At 45.9% G+C, this 26083-nt stretch overlaps 1 protein-coding gene across 3 annotated transcripts in view; it reads left to right on the plus strand.

Annotated features, from left to right (window-relative positions):
* The window catches only part of BEST4 (bestrophin 4), a 136992-nt gene extending 116672 nt beyond the window's left edge, over nucleotides 1-20320 (plus strand). For 2 of the 3 annotated variants that reach the window (XM_086936124.1, XM_086936126.1), the window contains exons 7-10: nucleotides 1029-1181; nucleotides 11407-11487; nucleotides 16647-16801; nucleotides 19128-20320. In XM_086936124.1, coding sequence (XP_086792250.1) covers nucleotides 1029-1181; nucleotides 11407-11487; nucleotides 16647-16801; nucleotides 19128-19560 — 822 coding nt within the window. In that variant the 3' untranslated portion in view covers nucleotides 19561-20320. The remainder of the gene's footprint in view (nucleotides 1-1028; nucleotides 1182-11406; nucleotides 11488-16646; nucleotides 16802-19127) is intronic. The other variant, XM_086936129.1, reaches the window with a different exon arrangement.
* Nucleotides 20321-26083: the final 5763 nt, after the last annotated feature.

The raw sequence follows: 26083 nt of genomic DNA on the forward strand, positions 1-26083 counted from the left end.
TTCGCAAACGGTGCAAATCGCAATTTTCGGCCGTTTGCGAATGCAATTGACAAAATTGGGATGCATCATGTTTTTCGCAATTTTAGAAATCGCAATCATGTTACGATTTCTAAAATTGCGATTGCATTTAAGAAATCGCAATTTGAGATTTCTTAAATGCAATGCATGAACATTTTAAATTTACGAATTCGCAAATAGGGAGAGGTAAATTACCATGAAGTTGACCTTCATGGTAATTTGCAAAAACTTTCAAAAATGCACAAAAGTGCATTTTTGAAAGTTTCATTTTACACACACACATGCCCTTAGGGCATGTGTGTGTGAAAAATGCACTTAAATTATATTTCAGGGGTGCAGGGGGGGTCCTTTGGACCCCTCCTGCACCCTTGAAATTGCATTCTCAATTTGCGATTCGCAAATTGCTAATCGCAAATTGAGAATGACTTCCCATTGATTCATATGGCCCTCTTGGCCCACAGGAATCAATGGGAAGGGATTCCTTAATTGTGATTCGCAAATTGTGAATCGCAATTAAGGAATTTTTAGAAATCGCAAAAAAAATGGTGATTTCTTGATGCATAGCCTTTTGCGATTTCTTAATTGCAATTCCTTAATTTTTGCAATTAAGAAATCGCAAACGGTAACAACGATGCATGTGGCCGTAAATCTCCATAATATCCCAGCGGAAAGCACTATATGTGATATATAATACCGGCTCTGCAGTGTGATTCAGTCAATCTTCCTTTTCCCTAACTCTGAAATATGAAATGGCAGCTCCTAGAAGTAAGCATCTTATAAGCAGCACTATGAATGTGATACATTTAATCAACAATTTACATGGAGAAACTTGAAGTATATGAGCTCTTGTTGCCTAGATTTGTGAACTCATGTGACAATAAAATTTAATTTCGACTAGCCGCGTCCTGTAAATTTGCTAGTGGCCATCTCACTAGGGCTGATACTACAAGCAGTGGCAATGGACGTATTACTCTACGATTGAATCTCTCTTCTCATATCACTCCTCGTAGGTGGTCACCATTGCGGTCTATTCCTTCTTTGCATTCTGTCTGATTGGGCGCCAGTTCCTGGATCCACGCCAGGGCTACAAGGGGCACGACATTGACATGTACGTGCCCATCTTTACGCTGCTCCAGTTCTTCTTTTACTCTGGATGGTTAAAGGTGAGTACATGATTAAATCCACCTTAAGGTGCAAAATAACCTTAGCACTGTTCTGTCAATCAACTTACCTGCTAATGAAGTGGGAAAGGACTTGCGCAGGACTTTGTGATACCTGTAAATCATCCGAATGTTTTAAGCTTAGATTTTTGCATTACTAGTAATGTCTTACCTGATATGCTGAATGTATCCAGGAGTAGTCTGCTAATGCATCCTATTTTTCTCCTCCACTCTACCTTTCAATGCACCCCTGCATACCTGTTTCCCCACTTTTGATCAGTGGGATTACCTATGCTTCAGACCTTTATTTCCCTATATCTAAGTTATTTTGTTACTGTATAACATGATTTATGCATTGCTGTCCTTATAATTATTAGTTATTGCACAAATAATCTGATTTCCGTGGTTCAGCGCTCAGACAGGGGCTGGGGGCCAGGGCCTGTTCTGTCCTGGGCCAGTTCTCCACCCGGGCGGCCGAAGCGTTATGCGCACTTACAGAGTGCACACACCACTCACACACAGCAGTAGGAAAATAAAATGATAATAATGTTGTTGTAAGTTCTGGGCCTTAGAGGGGAGTTGAGTATCACACAAAAGTCTCCGGAAAAGAAGGCTAGGCAACTTGCAGTTAAGTGACAAGGCAGTTCAAGGTGTTTTATCCATACTAATATAATAAAGAGAGAGCCCAAACCTTTGAGGCGGGTAATCTCAGGAACCACAGCACCAATCACAACACCCAATACAGCGTTGGAAAGGGCAGTTGCAGCAGAAGGACATAGGCTATGCAGACGCCCACCATATACATTTAAAAAGTAAAAGTACCGTGCCAGCAAAGTAGTCCCTTGTGGGCGTGTCTGTGTTGTGCTGTGGACTTGTGCTGGGGGGGCATGACAAATGCTGGGGGCGTGTGGTACGTTCCGCCCTTCCGGCTGGACTGTTCCCATGAGGCACAGGGTCAAGGCTGATTTGCATATGGCCATGTCTGAACTGTGGTGGTGTGGAGTGCAAAAAAACGATGGATTTAGGCCCAGATCTCTGTACTGGGGTGAATGTATGACATTGTTCTGCATTCTGTCCATCAACTGTTGTTTTTGCATTTGTCACCCCGAGTGGGATGGGTATGCTCAGACGTGAGTCCCATGCTCTCCACACCACTGGAGTCAAGCTCTCCTGGTTGAAGATGGTTGATAGCCAGTAATCATTTGTAGATGATTGAGTCCAGGTCCAGGAAAGTCATGGCTTGGCAGTTCAGCCTGGAATGTTCCCATGAGGCACAGGGTCAAGGCTGAGGTGGTGTGGAGTGCAAAACAAATGATGGATTTAGGCCCAGATCTCTGTATTGGAGTGAATGTATGACATTGTTCTCTATTCTGTCCATCAACTGTTGTTTTTACATTCCACCCTTCATGCCATGTCTCATTTCGTGTGCTGGGGGTGTGGGCGTGTGCGGGGCGTGCGTTGTGTCAAATATTTCATTGTTTTTTCTACCCAGGTTCTGTACATTCCAGCTCCGGGTGTCCACCCTGCTCCCTTTAAATACCCCTGCACCCCATAATCAAAACCCACCCTTACTCCTTAAAATACCCCAACACCCTTAAACACTAACCCATCTTAACCCTATAAATACCCCTGCACCCCAAAAACCAAACCTACCCCTGAACCCTAAAAATACCCCTGTACCCCAAAACCCAAACTTAGCCCTGAACCCTTAAAATACCCCTGTACCCCAAAACCCAAACCTACCCCTGAACCCTAAAAATACCCCTGCACCCCAAAACCCAAACCTAGCCCTGAACCATAAAAATAACCCTGTACCCCAAAACCCAAACCTACCCCTGAACCCTAAAATACCCCTGTACCCCAAAACCCAAACCTAGCCCTGAACCCTAAAATACCCCTGTACCCCAAAACCCAAACCTAGCCCTGAACCCTTAAAATACCCCTGTACACCAAAACCCAAACCTACCCCTGAACCCTAAATATACCCCTATACCCCAAAACCCAAACCTAGCCCTGAACCCTAAAAATACCCCTGTACCCCAAAACCCATACCTATCCCTAAACCCTAAAACTACCCCTGTACCCCATAACCCAAAACTATATCTGAACCCTTAAAATACCCAAACACTCCAAAACATATACCTCAGTACCCCAAAACATATACCCCTATACCCATACTTACCTTATCCAAACATTAAAAAAACATGCTTTTACCATTCATGCATTTACAACGAATTTCGTTGTAAATGTATGTGTGGTAAAAGCATATAAAATGTAATGCCGTGCGTTATAATGGCATTGCGGAGTCATGGTACTTTCGTAATGAAAGTATGCAGAGTGATGGTATGCGGAAAGAAAGTTGCGGAAAAATGGGTGTTTACCCTCCCCCGGTAAGTACATTGGTGGCACGGCGGCCCACATCTCCAGCAACATACTCATATTTTTTCACCACCGATTTGAAAAATGCATAGGTCTCTCTCATTGATGGCCAGCACCGACATACACTTTTAGACACACCTCCCGCCACAAGTTCTAGAATTGCGAACTTTAGAGCTGAGGAGCTACGTTCGAATCTCGGCATCAGCTCAACATCCTGTGATTCCAGGCAAATCGCGTTTTCTCCCCGTGCCTACCACAAATTAATGTGTTCTTCTGTAATGTAAATTGTGCTCATGCCATGTTATCGAGTTCGCGCTTTATAATATTGCAAGGAAAAATAAAGTAGGGAAACTCGAGTTCACACACTACTGAACGCGCACTCTTAAGTGCATTAGCAGTGCACTGTGAATCGGAGCGTTTCACAGGCCTGTCACAGATAAGAAATGCTATCAAAACGAAATCCTACAAAACAATATACTACTGGCCGGCAGCAATTCATACCCGGACAACATTGGGACGGGCTGCTAGTTTGTAAATAAAGAAGGAAAAAAATCAAAGAAACAAAACTCAATTTCCACGACATGGAAACCCACGTGTTACCCGGAATGTGATCCAACAAACAAATATTGTTGTTGGCAGGTTCTCGTGTTCATGAGTCATCTGGAAATTAGATGTCTGATTCGGAGCTGTCCCTGACCATCTAAGCCCCATCTTGGTTCCAACCACGATGGGTCACCCCTCCAGAGCAATTACGCCTGGTGTTGAAGCTCAGCCTGCTGTTTCCTTTGCTTCAGCTTTGTTCCAAGAATGATCGGGTCAGTTCGCCTTTGAGCTTCTTCTTCACCCCCTTCTTTAAGTCTCTCCTCCCTGCTACTCAGCCCCAGGCTACTTCTTGCATGTTGGAGTAGAAGGCCCTCTAGTTGTAAATTACATTTAGTATATCTGGGAACAGTCACATAGTTCTCCGATGCATCACTATACGTTTCTTCTTCTTCTCTTGAATGGACTTTCTTTGCATCTGCACCAGCCTTGAATAATGCATGAGCTGTCTCTCCAAGGCATTTTGTGTACTGTTAGTGGGCTTGGAGCCCTTCCATTACTTATCATTGGTGGGCTTCCAAGCCACTCTCAATTGCTCGCTTTCTGCTGATCAGTTCTGCGGTCAGCACTTCCCTCTTCTCGGGTGTGGCCTTCCCCTCGAGCATGGTCCAAGTCCTTGTGTCCATTCCACTGCTTGCACTTTTGGGACCGATTTGTTTCTTTTTGTTGAGCCACTTTACAGAGTGCATCTTTCCTTGCTACCTTTGTTGTCTTCTCCATCCCATTAACTGTCTATGTTTGCTTGTTCCCCCTCCCTCCCATTGCCGTACCCCCACTCTGGTTTATTTAGCGTTCAGCACTGTTTACAACTGCACCTCGGCCACATCCTGTGGTATTTTTTTTAAACAATTTTAATTTGCCTGAGTTTATCTGTTTAAGGTGTGACTGTGAGGGGACCTTGCACATGTTTGTTTATTCTTAGCTCAAGCACACGTTATCATATTAGGTTGACTGCCTGCTTGTGTTACACACACTCTGTCGCATTCAATTTCCTTTGAGACAAGAAAATGTGCTTTTAACACCCGCTTCACTTGCAATGTTACGGGAAAATTTCTCATTCATCTTTTTAGGTCGAGGACCTAAAGGCTGCGCTTGCGCAGTCTCCGGTCGGAGAGATTGTGTTTTTTAGACGGGGCTTGAACCCGCCTCTCTCCTCCATCTCTCCTCCATTTGCTGGCTTCGTAAACGGAGGCCATCCATTGGAGGAGAGGGGCATCACTCCAATCAAGCCCTGTCTCTTTCGGATTCAGGGGTGTGTTTTTGGTCTTCTTTCCACCTGTGACGTCATCGGTCACCGCTGGAATTCAAAGCTGGGACACAGCAGGGGCGTAACATAGGCCCCCTAAGCGCACAGTGAAGTAATTGACAGACAGCAGGGTCCACTGCGTCATAGTTTTAGTTATGTTCTACTCCCATTATAATATAATAAATAAAAGGTGCGTGGTGCGCCGTGCACATCTAAGTGGTCTTCAGCTAACGTGGGGTAGGGCTGGTATAGAATGGTCATGCGCAGTGTAAGCATGTGAGGCTTCCGGTGCATGCGGAAAACTAAGACTGAGAGGCCATAATATTGCTAGCCATGGCCTTCTGCCGCCCACCTATGTCTGCCATCGAAGCTGCGGATGACTGTAAGTGGCTGTAATTTGTCTCCTTTGACGCACTTCTCCATGGCGCAGCAGCTGCGATGCGCATAGACCTGCTATGAGAGCCCTGCATCCGGTGTCTTTTCTCCCTTCGAGTCAGGCTCTCCTTCCTGCAAACCCATCTCTCTAAGGGAAGGAGGGCCGAAGCCGACCACTGCAAAGTGCTTTGGCCGGTCAGTGATACGGGCTTCATAATTGAAGGTGGGTGGCCACATGCGTTACTGCTAGTGGGTCACGGCTGTAGCGACATTCACACCTCGGTGCTGCACCTCTCATGACGTGGGACCGGGGTACTATGGCCGCCTTCTTCACCTTTCCCAAGCAGAAACTGCTCTCTTCCAGGGAGCGCGGCAGGTGGAGTCAGATCCCCGATCATGCAGGCCTCTCTACTAGCGTGCCAGCGCACATGTGCACCATGAGGTACCCCCACAATGAAAGGGGTACACGCTTCCTGCTCAGTGCTTACTTTCTGCTATGGTTTACATGCACATTATTTTACTTGTTTGTAAAAGTGAGCAGGGGAGTATGTTTTAATGAAAGATGTTAGTGATTTGTGCAGATTCAGAGTGCACATTCAGAGTGCAGAGTGTGAGTGTACATTCAGAGTGCAGAGTGTGAGTGCAGAGTGCGAGTGCAGATTGCGAGTGCAGATTGCGAGTGCAGAGTGCAGATTCAGGGTGCAGAGTGCAGATTCAGGGTGCAGAGTGCAGAGTGCAGATTCAGAGTGCAGAGTGCAGATTCAGAGTGCAGATTCATAGTGCAGAGTGCAGATTCAGAGTGCAGATATTCAGAGTGCATATTCAGAGTGCAGAGTGCAGATTCAGAGTGCAGAGTGCAGATTCAGAGTGCTGGTGCAGAGTGCAGATTCAGAGTGCAGATTCAGAGCGGATTCAGAGTGCAGTTTCAGAGCAGATTCAGAGTGCAGAGTGCAGATTCAGAGCAGATTCAGAGTGCAGAGTGCAGATTCAGAGTGAAGATTCAGAGTGCAGATTCAGAGTGCAGATTCAGAGTGCAGATTCAGAGTGCAGATTCAGAGTGCAGATTGCGAGTGCAGATTGCGAGTGCAGATTCAGAGTGCAGATTCAGAGTGCTGTTGCAGAGTGCAGATTCAGAGTGGAGGTGCAGCGTGCAGATTGCGAGTGGAGAGTGCAGGTGCAGAGTGCAGATTCAGAGCAGATTCAGAGTGCAGAGTGCAAATTCTGAGTGCAGATTGCGAGTGTAGAGTGCAGATTGTGAGTGTAGAGTGCAGATTGCGAGTGCAGAGTGCAGATTCAGAGTGCAAGTGCAGAGTGCAGATTCAGAGTGCAGAGTGCAGATTGCAAGTGCAGAGTGTAGATTCAGAGTGCAGGTGCAGAGTGCAGATTCAGAGTGCAGATTCAGAGTGCAGATTCAGAGTGCAGATTCAGAGTGCAGAGTGTGAGTGCAGATTCAGAGTGCAAAGTGCAGATTCAGAGTGCAGATTGAGAGTGCAGAGTGCAGATTGCAGATTGCGAGTGCAGAGTGGCTCTGTGTGTGTGGGTGGCTTTGTGTGTGTGGGTGGCTTTGTGTGTGTGTGTGGGTGGCTTTGTGTGTGTGTGTGGGTGGCTTTGTGTGTGTGTGTGGGTGGCTTTGTGTGTGTGTGTGTGGGTGGCTATGTGTGTGTGTGTGGGTGGCTATGTGTGTGTGTGTGGGTGGCTATGTGTGTGTGGCTCTGTGTGGTTGTAAATGCAATAGGTCATGCATTTGCGAGCGATTAAGCTATTGGCATTGTAAATGGCAATGCCATTTATTTAACGATTACGCTATTGGCAATGAAAACGACAATGCCATTTATTTATGATTTTTTTTTTAAAATGTCATGAGCAATGCCAATAGCTCTACCTTTAATAATGCCGAGACCATTGCATTGTAAATGCTTGTTTACACCTTTTTTACAGGAATTTTACGGGTTCCCCAGCTTCTAAGGCCACTGATCTACAGATAACCTGTTTTATTGTGTGTAGAATGAGGCAGTTGAAGCTGGAGAACCTCATTCCAGTCCCAGCAGCGCTACAACTTCTTGAGATTGTGGTGCAAGTTAGCTAAGGTAGACATTTAAAAAACAGAATAATCCAGCCCCCTTCTCCCTCCCTTAACATTGCAAGTGAAAGCAGTATGGGAAGCAAATTGTCTTATCTCAAACTAAAGGTACTTAGCATGTGAGGGCTTGTTTATTTACCTTTATTCCACCTTCGACAATGCTACCTCATTGGTTAAGTTAGACCGCTTTAAACAATATTTGTGACTGCATTTCAACCACAACCTAAGTTTTACCCCCTAGAACAATGCTGCCTTTCAATTCTTTTGTCAGGCAGCTTTAAACAATAGTTGTGACTGTGAAATGACAGGATGTGTGTAAGGTAAAGGGGAAAATGTTATCCTTCACTTATTTTAGTTTATAAGGGGCATATTAGCAAGAACCTTGTTAAAATTATCGCAGTTTTAGCGGCAGGAAACGGCCGCTAAAACGGCGATAATGGGCTTGCTAATATGGGTTATAGAATTCCAATAGAAACCCAGGTTATATGTCCTGCACATGTAACCTGGGCTTCTATTGGAATTCGATAACGCATATTAGCAAGCCCATTATCGCAGTTTTAGCGGCAGTTTCCTGCCGCTAAAACTGCGATTATTTTAACGAGGTTCTTGCTAATATGCCCCCAAGTTTAGCCACTATTGAATTGGAGAAAAACAGTTGGACTTGTTAAATGGCAGGTTCTCCATTTTGTCTGTGCTGCAGTTTAAGTGGGTCCATTGCATCCATAAGACAACTTCAGTCCGACAGTTTTGGAAATAAAGTTCTGCGCCAAAGGACCCTTTGTCCAAAGAGAGAATCAGCTGTATATCATCTGGATATGATGTCGTAGCGATTCCAAAAGACGCTATCAGGAAGACTCTGTTGCATTACGTTTCATTTGCGATAAGAAAATGTGCTTCCCACCGCTCTTTACTTGCAATGTTACAGCGGATATTTCAATTTTTTTTTTTTACATGTGTATGTTAATTAATTTTCACCATTTCCATCATTTTAAAATAAATTATTTCATAAATTAAAATTAAACAGTCCTTTCCACTAAACACGATGAGTTTTTACTATCAAACTTCCCATTATTCTCCTTACTTATTACCTACCACTCCCCATCACATTCTCTATATTTAGCACCATCACCCCCTATAAAAAAGTGCGGTTTTCACTATATCATAAAACTTTATTAAGACAGCCGTGGCTCGTGTTGCTACTTACCTTCCACTTCACATTTTAATTCAAAACTCACACCATCCCTCACACATTAATAAATAACAAAAGAATAGAGTCTGTTTCATAGCAATTTAGAATAAAACTTTAAACATACTTCAAAACCATAGTGCTGTCCAACACGGACAATACAGCTAAAGTAAACTAAATCAATATCTATCGCTGATTGGTGGTAAGGTCCCCATGTCTTCCACCATTTTTTAAAGCGTGGAGAGATGTTTATATGGCTTTACCATGATGGTTTTAGTGCAGGCCAATGTTGCCAATCTCTTGTGCACCTCATTTCTGCTGTTGCTCTGCCAGTTGCAGTCCTCACCCCGTACCCCAGGTGGGTACCATTACATTTCTCAGCCTTTCCCGATCATTACTCAGGACACTCAAGTCCCGGCAGCCAGTCTTTTCCCGGCTCTTTGGTTGCATAAGGACTGTGGGAGCAGTTACGTCATAAACGATGGCGAATCACACAAGCTGCCTCTACCCCACCACTTTCGGTGAAATTTTCCCAGGGGTATAGTTCTTGGCTATTTTTTGTCAGCACTCTTTTCAGACACTTTCCCACCTGGGGTTTTTAATTTCCTCTCTTCACCTGGTCTCTTGGTCTGCAGCTCAGGCATAATGGTCATGCAGTTTGCTGTATCAGGTTCTTTACGGGTTAAACGGCGTACTCTCCAGAGACGCAGCAGGGTTCAGCTTCCACCTTGCTCTACTAGGCAACAAACACTTTGTACAATTTTTTTAAAAAGCCAGTGCTCATTCCCGCTGTAATATTCAGTATAAGCCATGGCTGAGACATTGATATCTCAGTGCATATGCATTAAATGGGCAATGCTTTAGAATTTGTGATAAAATACATTAAAATGATGCCTATCCTATTCGCTAATCGGGGTTGAGGTAAAAGCGCATAGTGACCCTCTATTTATTATGTAGGATGATTTGTGCAATAAAATGAGTATTTAGTAAGTAATCCTGTAGTAGGAGGCAAAGAAAGAGCTATATCTTAGCCCCCTAAATCTGATGCCAGACATTGTCTCAGATATTATGAAGCACATTTTGGAATCTCTGATTTGGCTTAAAATAGATGGGAACATTTGAATCCTTATTAGGATAATTGACTGGGTACATCAGTCATAATTACTAATCAAAGAACTGAAAAAAGAATGAGGACTGGATATCGTTTTCACAATTGAAGCCTATACTTTAAAAAATACAACTACAAACGTATACAGCGTACTCATATAACTCTAAGGAAGCGAAACATTATTATTACAACCAGGATGGTGCACCAACTTTATCATCATTTGTGAACTGTAAGTGATACTTGGCAAATGGACCACATCTCAGGGTGGCACTTTGCATCGGTCATAACCACTTTGGGCAAATTAATTTGAAAAAATCCTGCATATGAGGGATTAGTATGATAGCTCTATAAAGCAACTTGATAGTAACTGTTGTAAAATTCCTTATTCCCCATTATGGATCTATCATGGTTTTGATCCAAAGATCTCTTAGCAAGGTAACCTTTCTAATCCAAAGGGTACATGTCTGCTTTGTTCTTTTTTAGGTGCTATCAGAGAGTGTACCCCGACTCATGGTACCCAATATAACTTCAAAACCTGCTCTCTACATATTAAAGACAGTTCTTCGATGAACACTTAGAGGATGGAATGACTTTCATCTTTTCTTTTCATATTGTATCTGGGTTTTTACCTCATCATGCAAATGTATTATTTGTTCTTGAAACATTTTCATTTGTAATGTGAGTATTCATCAGTTGTTTGTCTAGACAACTTGTGCAATGGATTCCTCTGAGGATTGTTTAATTTTCTAATAGTGAATTTATTTCTGTACGAATCATATGTTTTTCTTGATTTTCAAATTGTTTTCCTTTTAAATTGTTTTCAGTTCATCAATTCTCCTTTCCCAAAAATTTCGGACCAATCTTGATCCTTACCCTAGGGGAAGAACGAATGGGGGAAATGACAAGAGTTTTCTCAGTTGAACTGATCGGTAATAAAGAAACAGATTATGAGAAAAGCAAAATTCTCGTGGTGTCTCTAGTCAATGGATGACTTTAACACACCGCAAGATAGATACTGTGTCAGGACTGTAGATTACAGCAAATAACCCTCTCCAACTATGTATTTGAGGGTACTTAAGTTACTCATAAATTCCACATGCACCAGCAACAGAAAGGAACAATACCCAGAACATATCCCTACCCGTACCAAAAACTTAATATAGTTCTCAAGCTATTTGGGCGAAAAACAATGGAATTGAAATGTTTGATTTTGGTGCTACCTTAACTGACTTTTCTCCTCCTTTTCTTCTCCAGGTCGCAGAACAAATTATCAACCCATTTGGGGAGGACGACGACGACTTTGAAACCAACAAACTGATAGATAGAAACCTGCAGGTGAGGGTGGCATTAACCCTATGTCTTCTGTACAGTGTATGTAGAAGATAACCAATACTAAGAAAATTCCCTCAAGACCTATATACTTTTCATTATAAACATAATTTACATTAATTTACTTTGCTCGTCCAATAATGAATAAACAAAGAATGATGAATTCACAAGAAATACAAATGAAATAAGAATGATGAAATACAATACTAAAATGAAATTCATTAGTTCTATGGTTATTGTTGTGCATGAGCAAAGTAAATTAATGTAAAGTATGTTTATAATGAAAAGTATATAGGTCTTGAGGGAATTTTCTTAGTATTGGTTACTTTCTTACCCCTCTTTTCCCTGACCTCAAAGTGAAGTCAAAGTAAAGTCAGAGGGGTCCCCTCCTATATGTGCCCAGTGTATGTAGAAGAGCCTTGATTGGTCTACTTGAGATTAAACTATCATAGCTTCTCTACAGATATTGTTGCCCATAATAGCCTAAGTTTAGCTCGTAGTAGGAAATCCTACTACATTTTAAGTTATCAGCCATGGTGACTGAAATGTCCCCACCAAAATTACTTTGGTTGGGACTGAAATGTCCCCACCAAAGTTACTTTCTCTATCATGGGAGTAGGACCATCAGAGGGAAATTTGAAAACCTACCAGTGCCCATTTTGTGTAGAGAAATTTCATGCATCATTGTCTAAAATGGAGCACAATGTCAGCACATACAGGTTTGCTTCCAATTGCGGGAGGGCCTGTCCTGGGGGGTGGGAACCGAGAGTAGTTGGGGACACTCAGGTTGTTTTTGGGGGGTTGGGGGGTTCACTTGTTTGGAGTGGAAGGGGGGGACAGCTCGTTGTTGGCAAAAGCGCATGGTCGATGGCTTTTATTGTTCTGCCTGTATGTGCAAGGGGACATGGCTAGTACGGGGGCTTTGAAATGTGTGACCTGGAATGTGCGGGGTCTCCATACTATGGTGCGTAGACACAAGGTTCACGCGTATCTAAAGCGTAGGGGTGTGCATATAGCTTTCCTACAAGAGACGCATCTCACCAAGCAGGAGGTAATTGCGCTGCAAAGAAGGTGGAGGGGGCAGCTGTTCAACACGACATATTCGGCCTTTGCGAGGGGGACATTGATTTGGGTACGGGCGGGGGTCCTTTTCCAGGTCACTAAGACGGTGGTGGACCCAGAGGGTAGGTTTGTGGCGGTGGAGGGGAGACTCAGGGGCCGGGTGGTATCTCTCTGCAGTGTGTATGCCCCAAATGTAGATTTGCCCGCTTTTCTAACGACACTCTCGGGCAAACTGGCGAGTTATTTGGCAGGGCCGATGCTCATGGGGGGGGATTTTAACTCTGTGGTGGATATTGATTTGGATAGATCTCATCCCCCGCTGCACACATCCCCAGTACACAGGGTAGCGAAGCGCAGACTGGAATGGCAGGAGAGTTGGGGCCTGGGGGACGCCTGGAGAACACTACACCCCACCACGAGGGACAATTCCTTTCATTCACATTTACATGACCTGCATGTTAGACTGGATGCATTTCTGTGCTCGTCACATATGCTCTCAACAGTGGGTAGCGCTGAGTATTTGGCTCGCACGATGTCGGACCACAACCCTTTATTGTTGTCCCTGAACTGGATGGTGGAAATCAACTGTGTACTAACATGGCGGCTGCAACCTGATACCTTAGATGACTTGCTCTTTAGGGAGGCCTTGGGGGAGCGAATAGCGCGTTACTTTGAGGAGAATAGTGGCTCCGCCTCTACTAGAGCTGTGGAGTGGGACGCGTTTAAGGTGGTGGTCAGGGGTCACTGTATTGGGAACACTGCAGGGGCTCGTAAAACTTTGCTAGATGATCTCGAGAAGGCGGAGAGGCGATTGAGGGAGAAGGAGAGGTAACGCCCGAATCACCCCGAGCTTCAGGAGGGGATTAGTGGCGCCAGGGAAGCGCTAGCGGTGGAGTTGGAGCGGCTGCGTAGCTTCGACCATAAGGCGTATATGACAAAGGCGCATGCGGAAGGTGATAAGGCGGGGTCGATGCTGGCGTGGCTTGCCAACCCGGTCAGGTGGGGCACGCCGATCATGGCGATTCAGGCGGAGGGGTGGGGGGGGGGGGGGGTTTGCCACACCCAAGCCGGGATTCTGGATAGGTTTAGGGCGTACTACGAGGGTTTGTATGAGAGCGGACAGACGGGCGGGGCGGACGAGCTGGGCACCTTTCTCGAAGGGTTGCAGCTACCACGATTGGAGGACTCGGAAGCAGAGGAGCTGGGTCGGCCTATAACGATTGGGGAGATAGGGAGTGCAGTGAAGCAGATGGCTAGGAATAAGACTCCGGGGCTTGATGGTCTCCCGATAGAGTTTTATAGCAAATACTTGGAGTATCTGGCTCCGCAACTGCAATTGGTTTATAATGAAGCGCAATCACGAGGTAGGCTCCCGAGCTCCATGTGCGAGGCCCTTATGATCCCATTGTTAAAGCCTGGCAGAGAGGGCCTGCCCTTTCATCCTACCGTCCATTGTCTATGCTCACGACGGATTACAAGATCCTGAGCAAAATCCTGGCAAATAGATTATTGACCCACATGACCGGTCTGATTCATAAGGATCAATGGGGCTTTATCCCGACACGTAACACTACCCACAATATCCGCAGGCTTACAAGGCTGATGGGGGCCCAGTGGTCGGAAGCCACTACTCCATTCGTGCTCTCTATAGATATCGAGAAGGCCTTCGATAGTCTTGAATGGGACTATCTGTATGAGGTGATGAGGCGTCTCGGGCTGGGGGACGGGTATATCAACTGGACCAAAGTCCTATATACGGAAGCCACTGCTAGAGTCAGAGTGGGTTCATTGATCTCGAAGCAATATCCGGTACGACGAGGCACTAGGCAGGGGTGCTACCTTTCTCCCCTCTTGTTCGCTTTGGCAATGGAACCTTCTGCAGCGGAAGCCAGGTCTGGCCGCCATTATACGGGGCTGATATACAGGGACAGGCCGCATGTCATCTCCTTGTATGCGGATGACCTACTGATGTTCTTGGCTGATGCGGAAGCAGAGTTACTGGGGGCGAGGCGTTTGTTGGAGCTGTTCGGGCGGCTGTCGGGCTTGAGGGTCAATTGGCCCAAATCTTGTCTATACCCTCTGAGACAGGGAGAGCCATGCCCTCTCACGGCGCAGGAACTTCAATGGGAACCGCATTGTCTGCACTATCTCGGCGTTTACATCTACCATACCCCAACGGATATGCTGGATGGCAATATTAACCGCTGTATTACTGCCCTGAGAGGGTGTATGGATTTCTGGGCCACTCTTCCACTCTCACTGGCTGGTCGGGTCTCCCTACTTAAGATGGTGGCTTTGCCCAGGCTGTTGTATTACTTTAGGACTCTTCCGGTATGGATTCCGGGCTCCGTCTTTCGACGCTTGAGATCATTGACCATAGCGCTTCTCTGGGGCACGGGCAGGCGACGAATCGCGCTGGATACCCTCTTGCGACCCAAGAATGAGGGAGGCATGGCGGTGCCGACTTCGAAGGCTATTATCTGGCGGCTCAGCTGCAGACTTTCACTCAGGAGGTCGCGAGGGTGTATCGAGGCCCGGAGCATTCTAGAGATGAGGGCACCCCGCGGCACATGCTGGCATATATCACGCTGCATCAGAAGCTCTTGGTTAGAGATTTGACAGTGGAGGAACAGACGTTCCGACTTTGCTGGAACCGGGCGCGCAAACGAGCAGGTGTTCGCCATATGTATGCTCCGGAAATTCCGCTGGGAATGGTTACAGCCCTGCCTCATGGTGGGGACTGGTCGCGATTACTAGACTGGGAAGATGCTGGGGTTCAAATGCTGGGCGACTTGTATGAGGATGGTGCGTTGCTTCCGTTTCAGGAGTTGCAGGAGCGGTTCGACCTCCCGCGAGGAGATTACTTGTTACATGCGGCGGTAACAGGCGCCATGCAAGACAACTGGGGAGAGGGTTTGCAGGAACCTGCGACATCCATGGCGTGCCAATATACGATGATGGCAGCCGGGACCTTTAAGGCGGTAACCTGCCTGTACTCCAGAATGTTGCGGGAGGCCTTGCAGCCGCTCGCAGCTTTGAAAGCTAAATGGGAGTTGGACCTCCAAATGGAGATCCCTGATACAACTTGGGGTCAATTGCTGCGAAGGGCGCGGAAAAGCTCAAGGAACGCTAGGTTCCAGCTCATACACTTTTATATTATTCATCGGGCATACCTCACGCTTGGGAAAATACGGCAATACTTTGGGGTGGAACAGGCGGCCTGTCCCAGGTGTAACACAGTTGGAGCAGACCTGGGTCACATGTTGTGGGACTGCCCTGCCTTGGTGGAATACTGGCAGGAAATTGGGAGGGCCCTGAATAATGCCACAGATAGGGAAATACAGTACACTAAGGCAGTGGGGGTCCTACATTGGTTTCCACACACGCCAAAAAATAAAAATACCAGCCGATTTATAGATTTGGGGCTGATTCTGGCAAAGAGGGAAATAACGAGGAATTGGAAGTCAAAAGTGGGACCCACGTATAAACGGTGGTATGGTGAATGTCTGTGGTGGGCAGCCTGTGAAAGCACTTTGAGGTACCAGATGGCTAGGAGGACTGATGATGAGAAAGCCATGGAGAGGGCAACAGCGTGGGAAATGATGGTGCAGGCGCTCCGGGATGATAATGATGAGGAGGAAGGAGAGGAGGACTCGGTAGCAGCTGACCCCACCAACACACCTAGGAACACACCTTAGTGAATGTATAGGACCTCCTTGCACACACCAGACCTTAATCTGACTGGGATTATCACACAGCGCTGCCACGGGGGGCGGGGGGGTGTTTGGGACTGCAAGACGTTGGGGGGAGGGTGGTTGATGGGGGTGGGGGAGGGGCGAAAATCACAAAAGCAGTCCACTTCTTCCTGTGACTGTGACCACGGACATTGAACTATGCAGCAGGGAATGGACTCAGCACGATGGCAGCTTGGTCTTCTTTCTGGAGACGTGCCTGGTGTGGTGGGGGGAGAGAACTGATAATGTGCCTTCCTGCTATGCTTAATGGTTATGCCATAACAAGATATTGTCTGTACAATTATTTTGGTGCTGCAATAAAAACGATGTTACAAAAAAAAAATGAAGTCTGGCATCTTCTGTCCACAGGTGTCACTGCTGTCAGTAGATGACATGTACCAGAATCTCCCTCCCACCGTCAAAGACAAGTACTGGAATGAATCCACTACTCTGCCACCTTACACCATAGCAACGGCGGCCGAGACCCTGAAGCCATCCTTCTTGGGATCCACTTTTGATATGCGGTGAGTAGGATGCAAGACCAGTCCTAAGCAGATAAATCTGGTGACCACACAGGGAGAGCTATTCCCCAGAAATGTAATATAAATACTTCCGGGCAACCTTATTTTCTAAAACAATTTTGAGAATCTGAAGAGGTCTTAATCTGGGGCCAGACTATCCTGAAATCAGTGCACCTTACAGTGGCACTCAATCTCCCTCTCTGTACTTCGCCAATGAGAGTTCTCCCTATCGCTGAACACCCCAATCTCACTCACCCGCCAATAAAACCAGGTATACTCCCTCCCATCCAATAAACAGAGCTGCACTTACTAGGCTTGCTTTATAAAACACAAAGGTGGTGGCTAGAAAGGATTGCATAAAACTTAGCCACTAGCAATTGTTCAGATGCTTTCCTGAGTCCATCCTTTTTCACCCGCTGAGCTACTTCAAAGACTAGTCATATGCAAATTACGCTTGGCCGTGCTCCAATAGGAACAGTTCAAACCAACCAGCAAGGTCTGGTCACACGATAGGTGCATCCCCATTCTTTCCAGCCTTTGAAGGACATGGTGTCCATCATCTCTCTGACCGGTTTTAATGTCCTGACTCTTAGTTCCCTATGGAGCGGAGCCCGCTTCAAGGCTGCCTGGGTAAATATTTGACATAGAGCTGCTGTCTGTCGGACTATGTACGGAATTTCCATAGGGAGGCCAAATCCCTCGATCAAGAGTTCCAGTAGGCGGTCTATTGCTATGCTGCCAGATAATAGGCATGTTGTCTGGTCACTGTCGACAAGGCCACCCTGCAGCGCCACCGCGCCCAGAGTAGCGAGGTAAGAATGGCATTCAGTTGATTGAAGACCTTAAAAGGGAGGGGACAACCAGTGCATACTTGCTGCAGTCTCCTTCAAACTCTGGATGCAATCAGAGAGATCCCCTTGATGCTGTGCCCACCACGGCTTCAGAACCCACTGTGGAGGCCACATGTCATCTGGCATGCTTCATCAGCAGGAGGCCATCAATCTCAGCAGCCTCAGAGTCAGCATCACTCAAATCCAGGACGGAGGCTGAAATATCAGAATCACAGACCAAATATCCTGGATTCTGCTCTAGGGGAAAGGCACAAAACACTGTTGCAGAATAGAGCTGATGAATGGGATCCTCTGCGGCACATTGTGAACCCCACTAATGTTTGTGGTTTGGCTGTAGCCCAGATGTTGGTGACAACTAGCTGGGGGCAACCTCACCTTCAATGTCAATCACTGAGGTAGGGAAAGACAGGGATCCTTGACCTCTGAAGATGGGCCGCAATGACCACCATCACTTTCGTGAACTCCCAGGGGGCACTGGTGAGGCCAAATGGAACCACTGAGAACTGAAAATGCTTGCAGTCCACAATGAACCACATATAACACTAGTGGGCCTACAGAACTAGGATGTTAAAATAAGCTCCGTCCTTGTTCATCAGCAGGAAGTGGCAGTAGTAGTAATCAATTCCTACTTCTGATGCCAGGACTCACTCTGTGGCTCATTTGGCTGAAAAGCTCTGCACTTCCCGCTGTAAAATAGACCGTACATTCTATGAATACCAAAATAGTAGTAAGTTTAGGATTTAGTCTTAAATTCATTCCGTGAATCGGGCCCGGAGTTAGCAACATGTGCAGTGCTTGAGCTAGTCAGGTCTTAAGTAGAAGGAGCATTTGCATGCATAAAGTCCCCATCTACGACCAACAAGTTTGGGTTTAATAATCTGGTATTTGTAAAGCGCTAACTAATCACCCCTAAGGGTCTCAAGGCGCTAGGGGCCATCAGGAAGATTAAGTGAGCTATTGCCCAGTCCCATGATGCAGAGCAGCCACCAGGATCGTATCGTGAAAGTTGTGCATGCAAAATGTAATTTGAGGTCTTTCCTTTTGTTTCTCTAACACCCCCAGTCATGTTCAGTTTTTATTTAAGAAAGTGTTTTCTTCTAGCTGAATGGCTTTGAAGCTGATTTTGAAAATGATGCAGTCTAGAAGGCCAGTTTATATTGGATAGTAGAAAGAGGAACTCGTGAATGGCCTTTTTTTCAACTGCATCATATTTAAGAGTATTTCTGTCTGGGGTGAATATATTCCGAAGACAAAAACTGAATGGGAGGGACCGTTATGATAGATTTAAACCTGCAATTGTCATTCTGGTTATATGCAGGAAGTATCATAACTAGCCCCAGAAAGCAAAGATAGGGAAGCTTCAGACAAAGTAGGAGAGGGACAGAGGTGCATTTAGTGATGAATGTCCAGTGAATGTATAATTCAGCACTAATCAATTGTTAAATCTTTGCAAAGTACATTTTCTCTTTTATTCACAGCATGAGTGAAGACCCTGAGCAAAGCCATCAGGTAGACATGCCACCGAGCACTCCCAAGATACACACGCCCTTGCTGAACCGCTTCCTGTCAGCAGCAGCTTCCCCTGCCATCAGCCTCAAAAACTTTGGGAAAAACAGGGCTGCCCATCACCTGCTCCGGTTCAGAGGGGAAGGAGGCTTCCCTTCACCGTACCCTGCCTCCCGCTACAGCGAGGACCCTGAATCCGTGGGGCGTATTGAGGAGGAGGACACTGAAGACGAGAAAGAGAGTGAGGTCGGGGAGCCGTCTTCGCCTCACGTACACCTAACCCTACCCAGACGACTCGAGGCTTCCGAGCAGCAGAAAAAGAGGGAAAGCCCCAAGACGTCACCATTGGTGATATCCGTGAGGAGGCCATCCAATGAAAGCACGAACAATGACGCATCAGCCTGATAACTGTGCTCTCCATGACCGCTGACCCAAACCTTTTGGATTTATCCTTTGCCTTTACCTACATGTGCTACAACAAAGTGATTTTTTTATATACTGTATACAATCATTAATACTGTTACAGGGTAAGTCACAATTGGTATACGTAGTTAGTACATTGTTGTAGTGTGATTACCCTCTCGTTGGCTGGATTTTACTAGGAGATGGAACAGTAAGGAGGAAAGAACAAAAAGTTAGAAAGAAGAAAGAGGAGGGGTCGGGTAGACCCCTGGATGGGTATACATACAAGGCTTAAGGCATTATTGAGCGAAACATCGACTGACATACTTGCTAGCTCCGACCCTTTTAGTCCATGCCCAGAAACACATTGCAACATTTTAACACGACCTACTTCTGTTCAGATGTACAAAAATGTATTTCCACAGCAATCGGCTCTGTAAGCTGAAACTTTGTTTATTATTGTGTTTTTCTGAGGTTCTTTTTTTACAGCATCTTTTGTCTAAAAACATTACACTAAAAATACAATTTCTTTCCCATAAGTCTTTCTTGAAACTTTCTTATTACATTCAACTGCCAAATCACTAAATAAACAAGTGCACAAACCTAGTAGGGCTTCGTGTTGGGGACGCAAATGTAATTTATTCAAAGAAAAAAAAATCACGTGGTCACCAAATTTGCTTTTGCGAGAATGACCCACTTTTGGATCAGAGAAAAATGTGATGTTACTTGTGAAAATAATGGATTAAAAGAATGATCAATCGTTTTTGTTGAGATAAGTTAACTGTAAATTCAGTGAGAAATATCCAGGTGCCCCAACCTAATTGTCGCTCTGCACACTTCCATATCCTTCAGGTTTTGCAATTCTTTTTTTGGTCCTAATTTGCCTTCGGTTTAACCTCTGAAATATCCTTCTATGAGCGCCTTGCCTCAGAAGATCCTTTAGAATAAAGGCATAAAACCCAATTTTCTTCAACTTCAGTGTGGCCAGCCAGGCCAGTTTGCAGGACAAAAAAAGTAAAGATCAGGATCATCGGACCTTCCCCTGTTGGAAATCTTGCGGCATATTATCAAGGGCATGCGATAATATTGTAACCGTTTTTGCGGCAGTTTTCGGGTGAAAAACAGCGATATCGCATTAATTAAAAGGACACGCTAGCGCGTTTCCTTGTGTTAGCGCCCTTTGTCAGCACACCTTGCATCGTTAATGAGAGGCAAAGGAGGCACGCCTCACAATACGAATGCGTATCAAGAGAGAGAGAGAGGACAAGGTAGCTAGTCCGTATCCCCGAGGTTTATATATGATTAATCAAAAGGAGACTAGCTCATCTATTACAAAATTACCGAAAGTAAAGGACTCGGGTATGTGTCGTCAGGGGGTGGGAACACCTGGTAGGTGTGTTCATGAAGCCCTCACCCACCAACCTAGTTGGTGGCATGCTTCATCATCGGGCCCACCCAGTGACACCTAACGTGTCCCGGGTGTGCTTAGATGCCTGATTACAGCGGAGCAGGTATGTGGCTGAGTGTGCAGTGAGGAGTGTCAAGGTAGTGATGTTAAAACGGCTTGGCGGGGGTCCCAGTACCCAAGGGTAAATTAAACTTTAATACCTGGGCCTCCGTCAGCGGTTAAAAAATAGGCTATTGGATGTTGGAGGCGAGTTACGACCTCTCACATCCAGTGGTGGGTCGACATGTTTCAGCCAGTGCCTTATGAATATGCTGGCTTTCTTCAGGACCTAAATAAAACGGTGTGGGTGTGACTAAAACTAGTGGGTGTGTAATTCAGACTATGTGTATACACGCCCTAAAGTGTTTATCTATGTGTGAGAGGGGGGATTCCCTTCTCAAAAACACCTGTACATGTAACACATATGGACAAGGACAAAACATACAGGGAAAAAGAGAGTCACTAAGATGTATGGCATTATACATATCTGATTGCCGGCACTATAGCGGTAGGGGTGTAGACTATAGACGGCTACAGTGTAATGGTACTGGTGGTACCATTAAGGTGAGATTCGCACTCTTAGTTCGGGCGTGGCGTGGCTAAAACACGGGTGTCACATACATTGTGCATATGTGTGAAGAGGCGCAAGAGTTGCTTCTTATGCTTGTTTTAGCAGTTTTTGGCTTCAAGGTGGAGAAGTGGCAAGGGGTTGACCCTATGGGGAGAAAGGTTTTGGCCACTCAAGTTAGGAGACCTGTAAAGGAAGAAAAGGTAGCGCTTACCAGTGGTAGTTGTGGTTGTTTCTCATACTCACAGCTTTTCTGGGCAGAGCCTGCTCTGGACCTGTAGTGCCTCCTTCGCATACCGGTGGGTAATGGCCGGTTCTGCTGCGTGTTATATACTGGGGTTGATTGGATAATCATGTGCACCTGCAATTGGTGGAGGTAAGAGTAGAAGGACTCGAAACGCTATGTTTCGCCGAGTCATTGTGCCTGAGAGGGCGCCTGGGCGCTGTTGTGCTGCTACGAGATACAGGCGCACATGCGCAGTGGCCGTTGGTTGTAATGCGCATGCGCGGGTCAGTAGTGTTATGCCTGCGCGAGTATAGTCAATCGCCCCGGTTGGAAATAGGAGCGGTGGAGATTAACACACAATACCACTGTCTCGCGGTTATAAAGGGGTTGTTCATGAGGATAAAAATACATTAATAGACTATATTGGGCCATAATGTGTTGTCATTCACTCCGGTTGGGAATCGAGTGGGACAGTTTAACCGGAGCAGTGGAGGTTAACACACAATGCCGTTCCACTGTCTAGCGGCTAAGAGCGGGGTGTGAATGAGGTTAGAAGTACAGTGAAGGGCTGTATTAGGCCATAATGTGTTGGCAAATTAGTAAACAATAAAGAAATAATGAAAACAGTGGGAGATACACTGTGTCTGTGGCCATTGTAAGCGCGTTATTGTGTGACTTAACGTGAATGGCAATAATAGTGAATGTGGGTAAAGTCATGGGGGGCGCCAGGATCCCCAATACTCAGAACTGTAGGGCTCTATCTCACGAAGAGATATGTTACATGGGGACTCATTTGCAGGTTCTAGAGAGTTAAGTGACAACCCGCCCAGGATGGGTGCGATTGTCACAGGTTAGTCAAAGAGGTGGTATAGTTCCTGTGGTCAGGGACATGTCAGGGAATTCCATGGGATGGCATCGTTGAGGCCCTGGGTTGCTGTTGAAAGGAGATATATCCATCGCTGTTCTTTACTCAATAGTTTTTTGTCATTGTCAATTGCGCTCTCTGGGATTTGTTCAATACCAGTCCAGGTTAGGTCGTTGGGTGTGTGGCAGTGGGTGATAAAGTGACTGGTGAGTCTGCTGATGTTCTTCCTGCATCTTATTGTACTCCTATGCTCTGTTATTCTTGTCTTGACTTTGCGTGTTGTCATTCCGACATGGCGGAGACCGCACGTGCATGTGAGTAGATATATCACGTTGCGGGAGTTGTAATTGGTGTGGTTTCGTTGAGTTCTCAAAACCCGGGACTTATGTTAGTGATTATCTAACAGGCATGCGACTTTAATCCGCCTAAATTCTCAGAGGGTAGAATCTCGGAAAAACACCCGATATTAATTTTATATTGAGGTGTTTGTTGTCTCTAATGCCTTACTGTCCTAAGACAGACAGTCTGGTCTGTCATTGTTTACTGATTGTGGGGGGTTACATATATTTTCAACTCGGTGCAACCAAAAAAATGTGTCAGCCCTGCATAGAACCATACACAGACCCACACATATACCAAAATAATAAATGAAAAAATGTGTGGCGGAGAGGAAGGCACCTCACGGGCGAACACCCTCGGGGCAATCTGGTCAGATGTTTACCAGAGACTTGGCCCCTTTCTCATCATAGGCGGCCGTTCCTATTCCAGAAAATTGGTGAATAAGTGAGAAGAAAGTAAAGAGAAGGTGCATAGCAAGGAGATTTAGAGCGTAACTCCTTGAACAAACAAAACAGAGTGAAGGATAAAATCAACAGCCACACCACTTGAACTACTTTTATATCAACCGTACGCAAGAGGAACTGGGGCGTTGTATCATCCCAGTTCCTCTTGCGTACGGTTGATGTGACAACCGACTGCTTGGCGGAGTACCCTTTGTTCAGCTGGTACGAGGGAGCATAGCTGAATAAGGCTTCCTGTTTAAAAGATGTTGGAAGTGGGTGCAGTAACAGAGTATTGACCCTGATGAATCTGCCATAAAGGTTTCTGGGCAGTGAAACATGTCGGTCACAGGTAGTGGTATGCAATTTTAAGCTACCAGCCTTTTTATTTCAACTTCTCACACCCTATTCATAAATAAAAGTAGTTCAAGTGGTGTGGCTGTTGATTTTATCCTTCACTCTGTTTTGTTTGTTCAAGGAGTTACGCTCTAAATCTCCTTGCTATGCACCTTCTCTTTACTTTCTTCTCACTTATTCACCAATTTTCTGGAATCGGAACGGCCGCCTATGATGAGAAAGGGGCCAAGTCTCTGGTAAACATCTGACCAGATTGCCCCGAGGGTGTTCGCCCGTGAGGTGCCTTCCTCTCCGCCACACATTTTTTCATTTATTATTTTGGTATATGTGTGGGTCTGTGTATGGTTCTATGCAGGGCTGACACATTTTTTTGGTTGCGCCGAGTTGAAAATATATGGAACCCCCCACAATCAGTAAACAATGACAGACCAGACTGTCTGTCTTAGGACAGTAAGGCATTAGAGACAACAAACACCTCAATATAGAATTAATATCTGGTGTTTTTCCGAGATTCTACCCTCTGAGAATTTAGGCGGATTAAAGGCGCATGCCTGTTAGATAATCACTAACATAAGTCCCGGGTTTTGGGAATTCGTTTGGATTGTATTCAATGACTGGAGGGCCTTTCCCATTAATACCCGTAATTTTCCCTCTAAGCTCCCCTTGTTATTGAAAGTGGTTTCGTTGAGTGCAGACCTTATTGGGCTCCAAGTCCAGGGTTTTGGTGTGTGTGGTAAGGTGACATACGCTGCAGTCATTGCAGGGGTAATGTCCAGTGATCTTTGGGAGGCCCCATGCGTTTAGGATGGTGTTCATGGGTTGCTTGGGTTGCGGTCTGGGTCGGGTACTGACCAGTTGGTCTTTCATATTGTTGCATCGTTTGTACGCAAATCTCGGGCTGTCCCATTTCCTCTGTCCAGAGTTGATGATTTTCCAGTGTTTTTTGATGACTTTGGCTACTTCATTGGACGCTGTGTTATAGGTGATGACACAGGTGATGGGTTGTTCTTGTTTGTCCTTTGTGATGTTCTCGAGTAAGGCTTCACGATTCTGGTTCCTTGCTCTTTTCTGCGTTTTTCTGATGATGGCCTTAGGGTAGCCTCGGTGTTCCAGTTTTGTGGCCAGTTCCGTAGATTGTTTCTTGTAGTCGGTAATGTTGGTGCAGTTTCTGCGTATACGCAGGAACTGGCCGAAGGGCAGGTTTTCTCTGAGGGGGCGATGGTGGAAGCTCGTGAAGTGGAGCAGTGAGTTCCTCGCAGTTGGCTTGTAGTAGGTTGTCGTGACCAGGGTCCCGTCCTTGACTGTGATGTCCAGGTCTAGGAAGGGTAGATGATTGTTGCTAGCCGTGCTAGTGAATTTTAGGTATGGGTTCCTGCTGTTAAGCCAGGTCATGAATCTGTCTAGGTCAGTCTGGGATCCTTGCTAGAGTACCAGAATGTCATCTATGTATCTGCGCCAGTTCAGGATGTGATGATTGAAGGGGTTGGTATCTGCTGCTATGTTGGAGCGTTCAAAGTGGGGGACATACAGTCCCGCCACGCTTGGGGCGAAAACGCTGCCCATGGATGTACCATTTGTTTGCGAGTAAAAGGTGCCATCATATTCAAAGTAGTTTTCTTTTAGAGCTAGGGTTGCACAGGCCATGACAAACTCCCTAGGGGTGTGGTAAGGCCAGGGGGATTCCATTAGGATGTTGTTGAGTACTGCTAGGGTGGCATCTTGGGGGAGGCTGGTGTACAGGCTCTCCACGTCCAATCCTACTAGCAGTTGGGTGTCAGTATTGAACTCCATGTTGTTTATGACCTGTAGGAGATGTTTGGTATCTTTGATATACGTGGGTGTTCTTTGCACTAAAGGGTTCAGGAAGAAGTCACAGTACCGTGACAGTGGTTCCAGCAAGGAGTTTACGCCCGACACTATGGGTCTACCGGGAGGTAGAGTTATGCCCTTATGTACTTTAGGTACTGTGTAGAAGTACGGAATCTTGGTGTTCTGGGGGCATAAGTAGTCTGCTTCCTGTTGGGAAATATGCTCAGCATCAGCTGCCCTCTTGACTAGTGCGTGGATTGTTGCCCGTAGTTCTTCTGTTGGGTCATGTTCCAATCTGCGTTAATTTCTGTTGTCACTCAGTAATCTGCGGCACTCTGTGTCGTAGTCTTTTTTGTCCTGTAAGACGATGCCTCCCCCTTTGTCTGCCGGTTTAATGACAATTGTGGGGTTGTTTTGTAGGCGTTGTATAGTATTCCTGTCTTCCCAGGATAGATTGTTGAAGTGGTTGGTAGGG

This window comes from Lissotriton vulgaris, chromosome 1_1 (assembly GCF_964263255.1).
Source record: "Lissotriton vulgaris chromosome 1_1, aLisVul1.2, whole genome shotgun sequence".
Classification (NCBI taxonomy): domain Eukaryota; kingdom Metazoa; phylum Chordata; class Amphibia; order Caudata; family Salamandridae; genus Lissotriton; species Lissotriton vulgaris.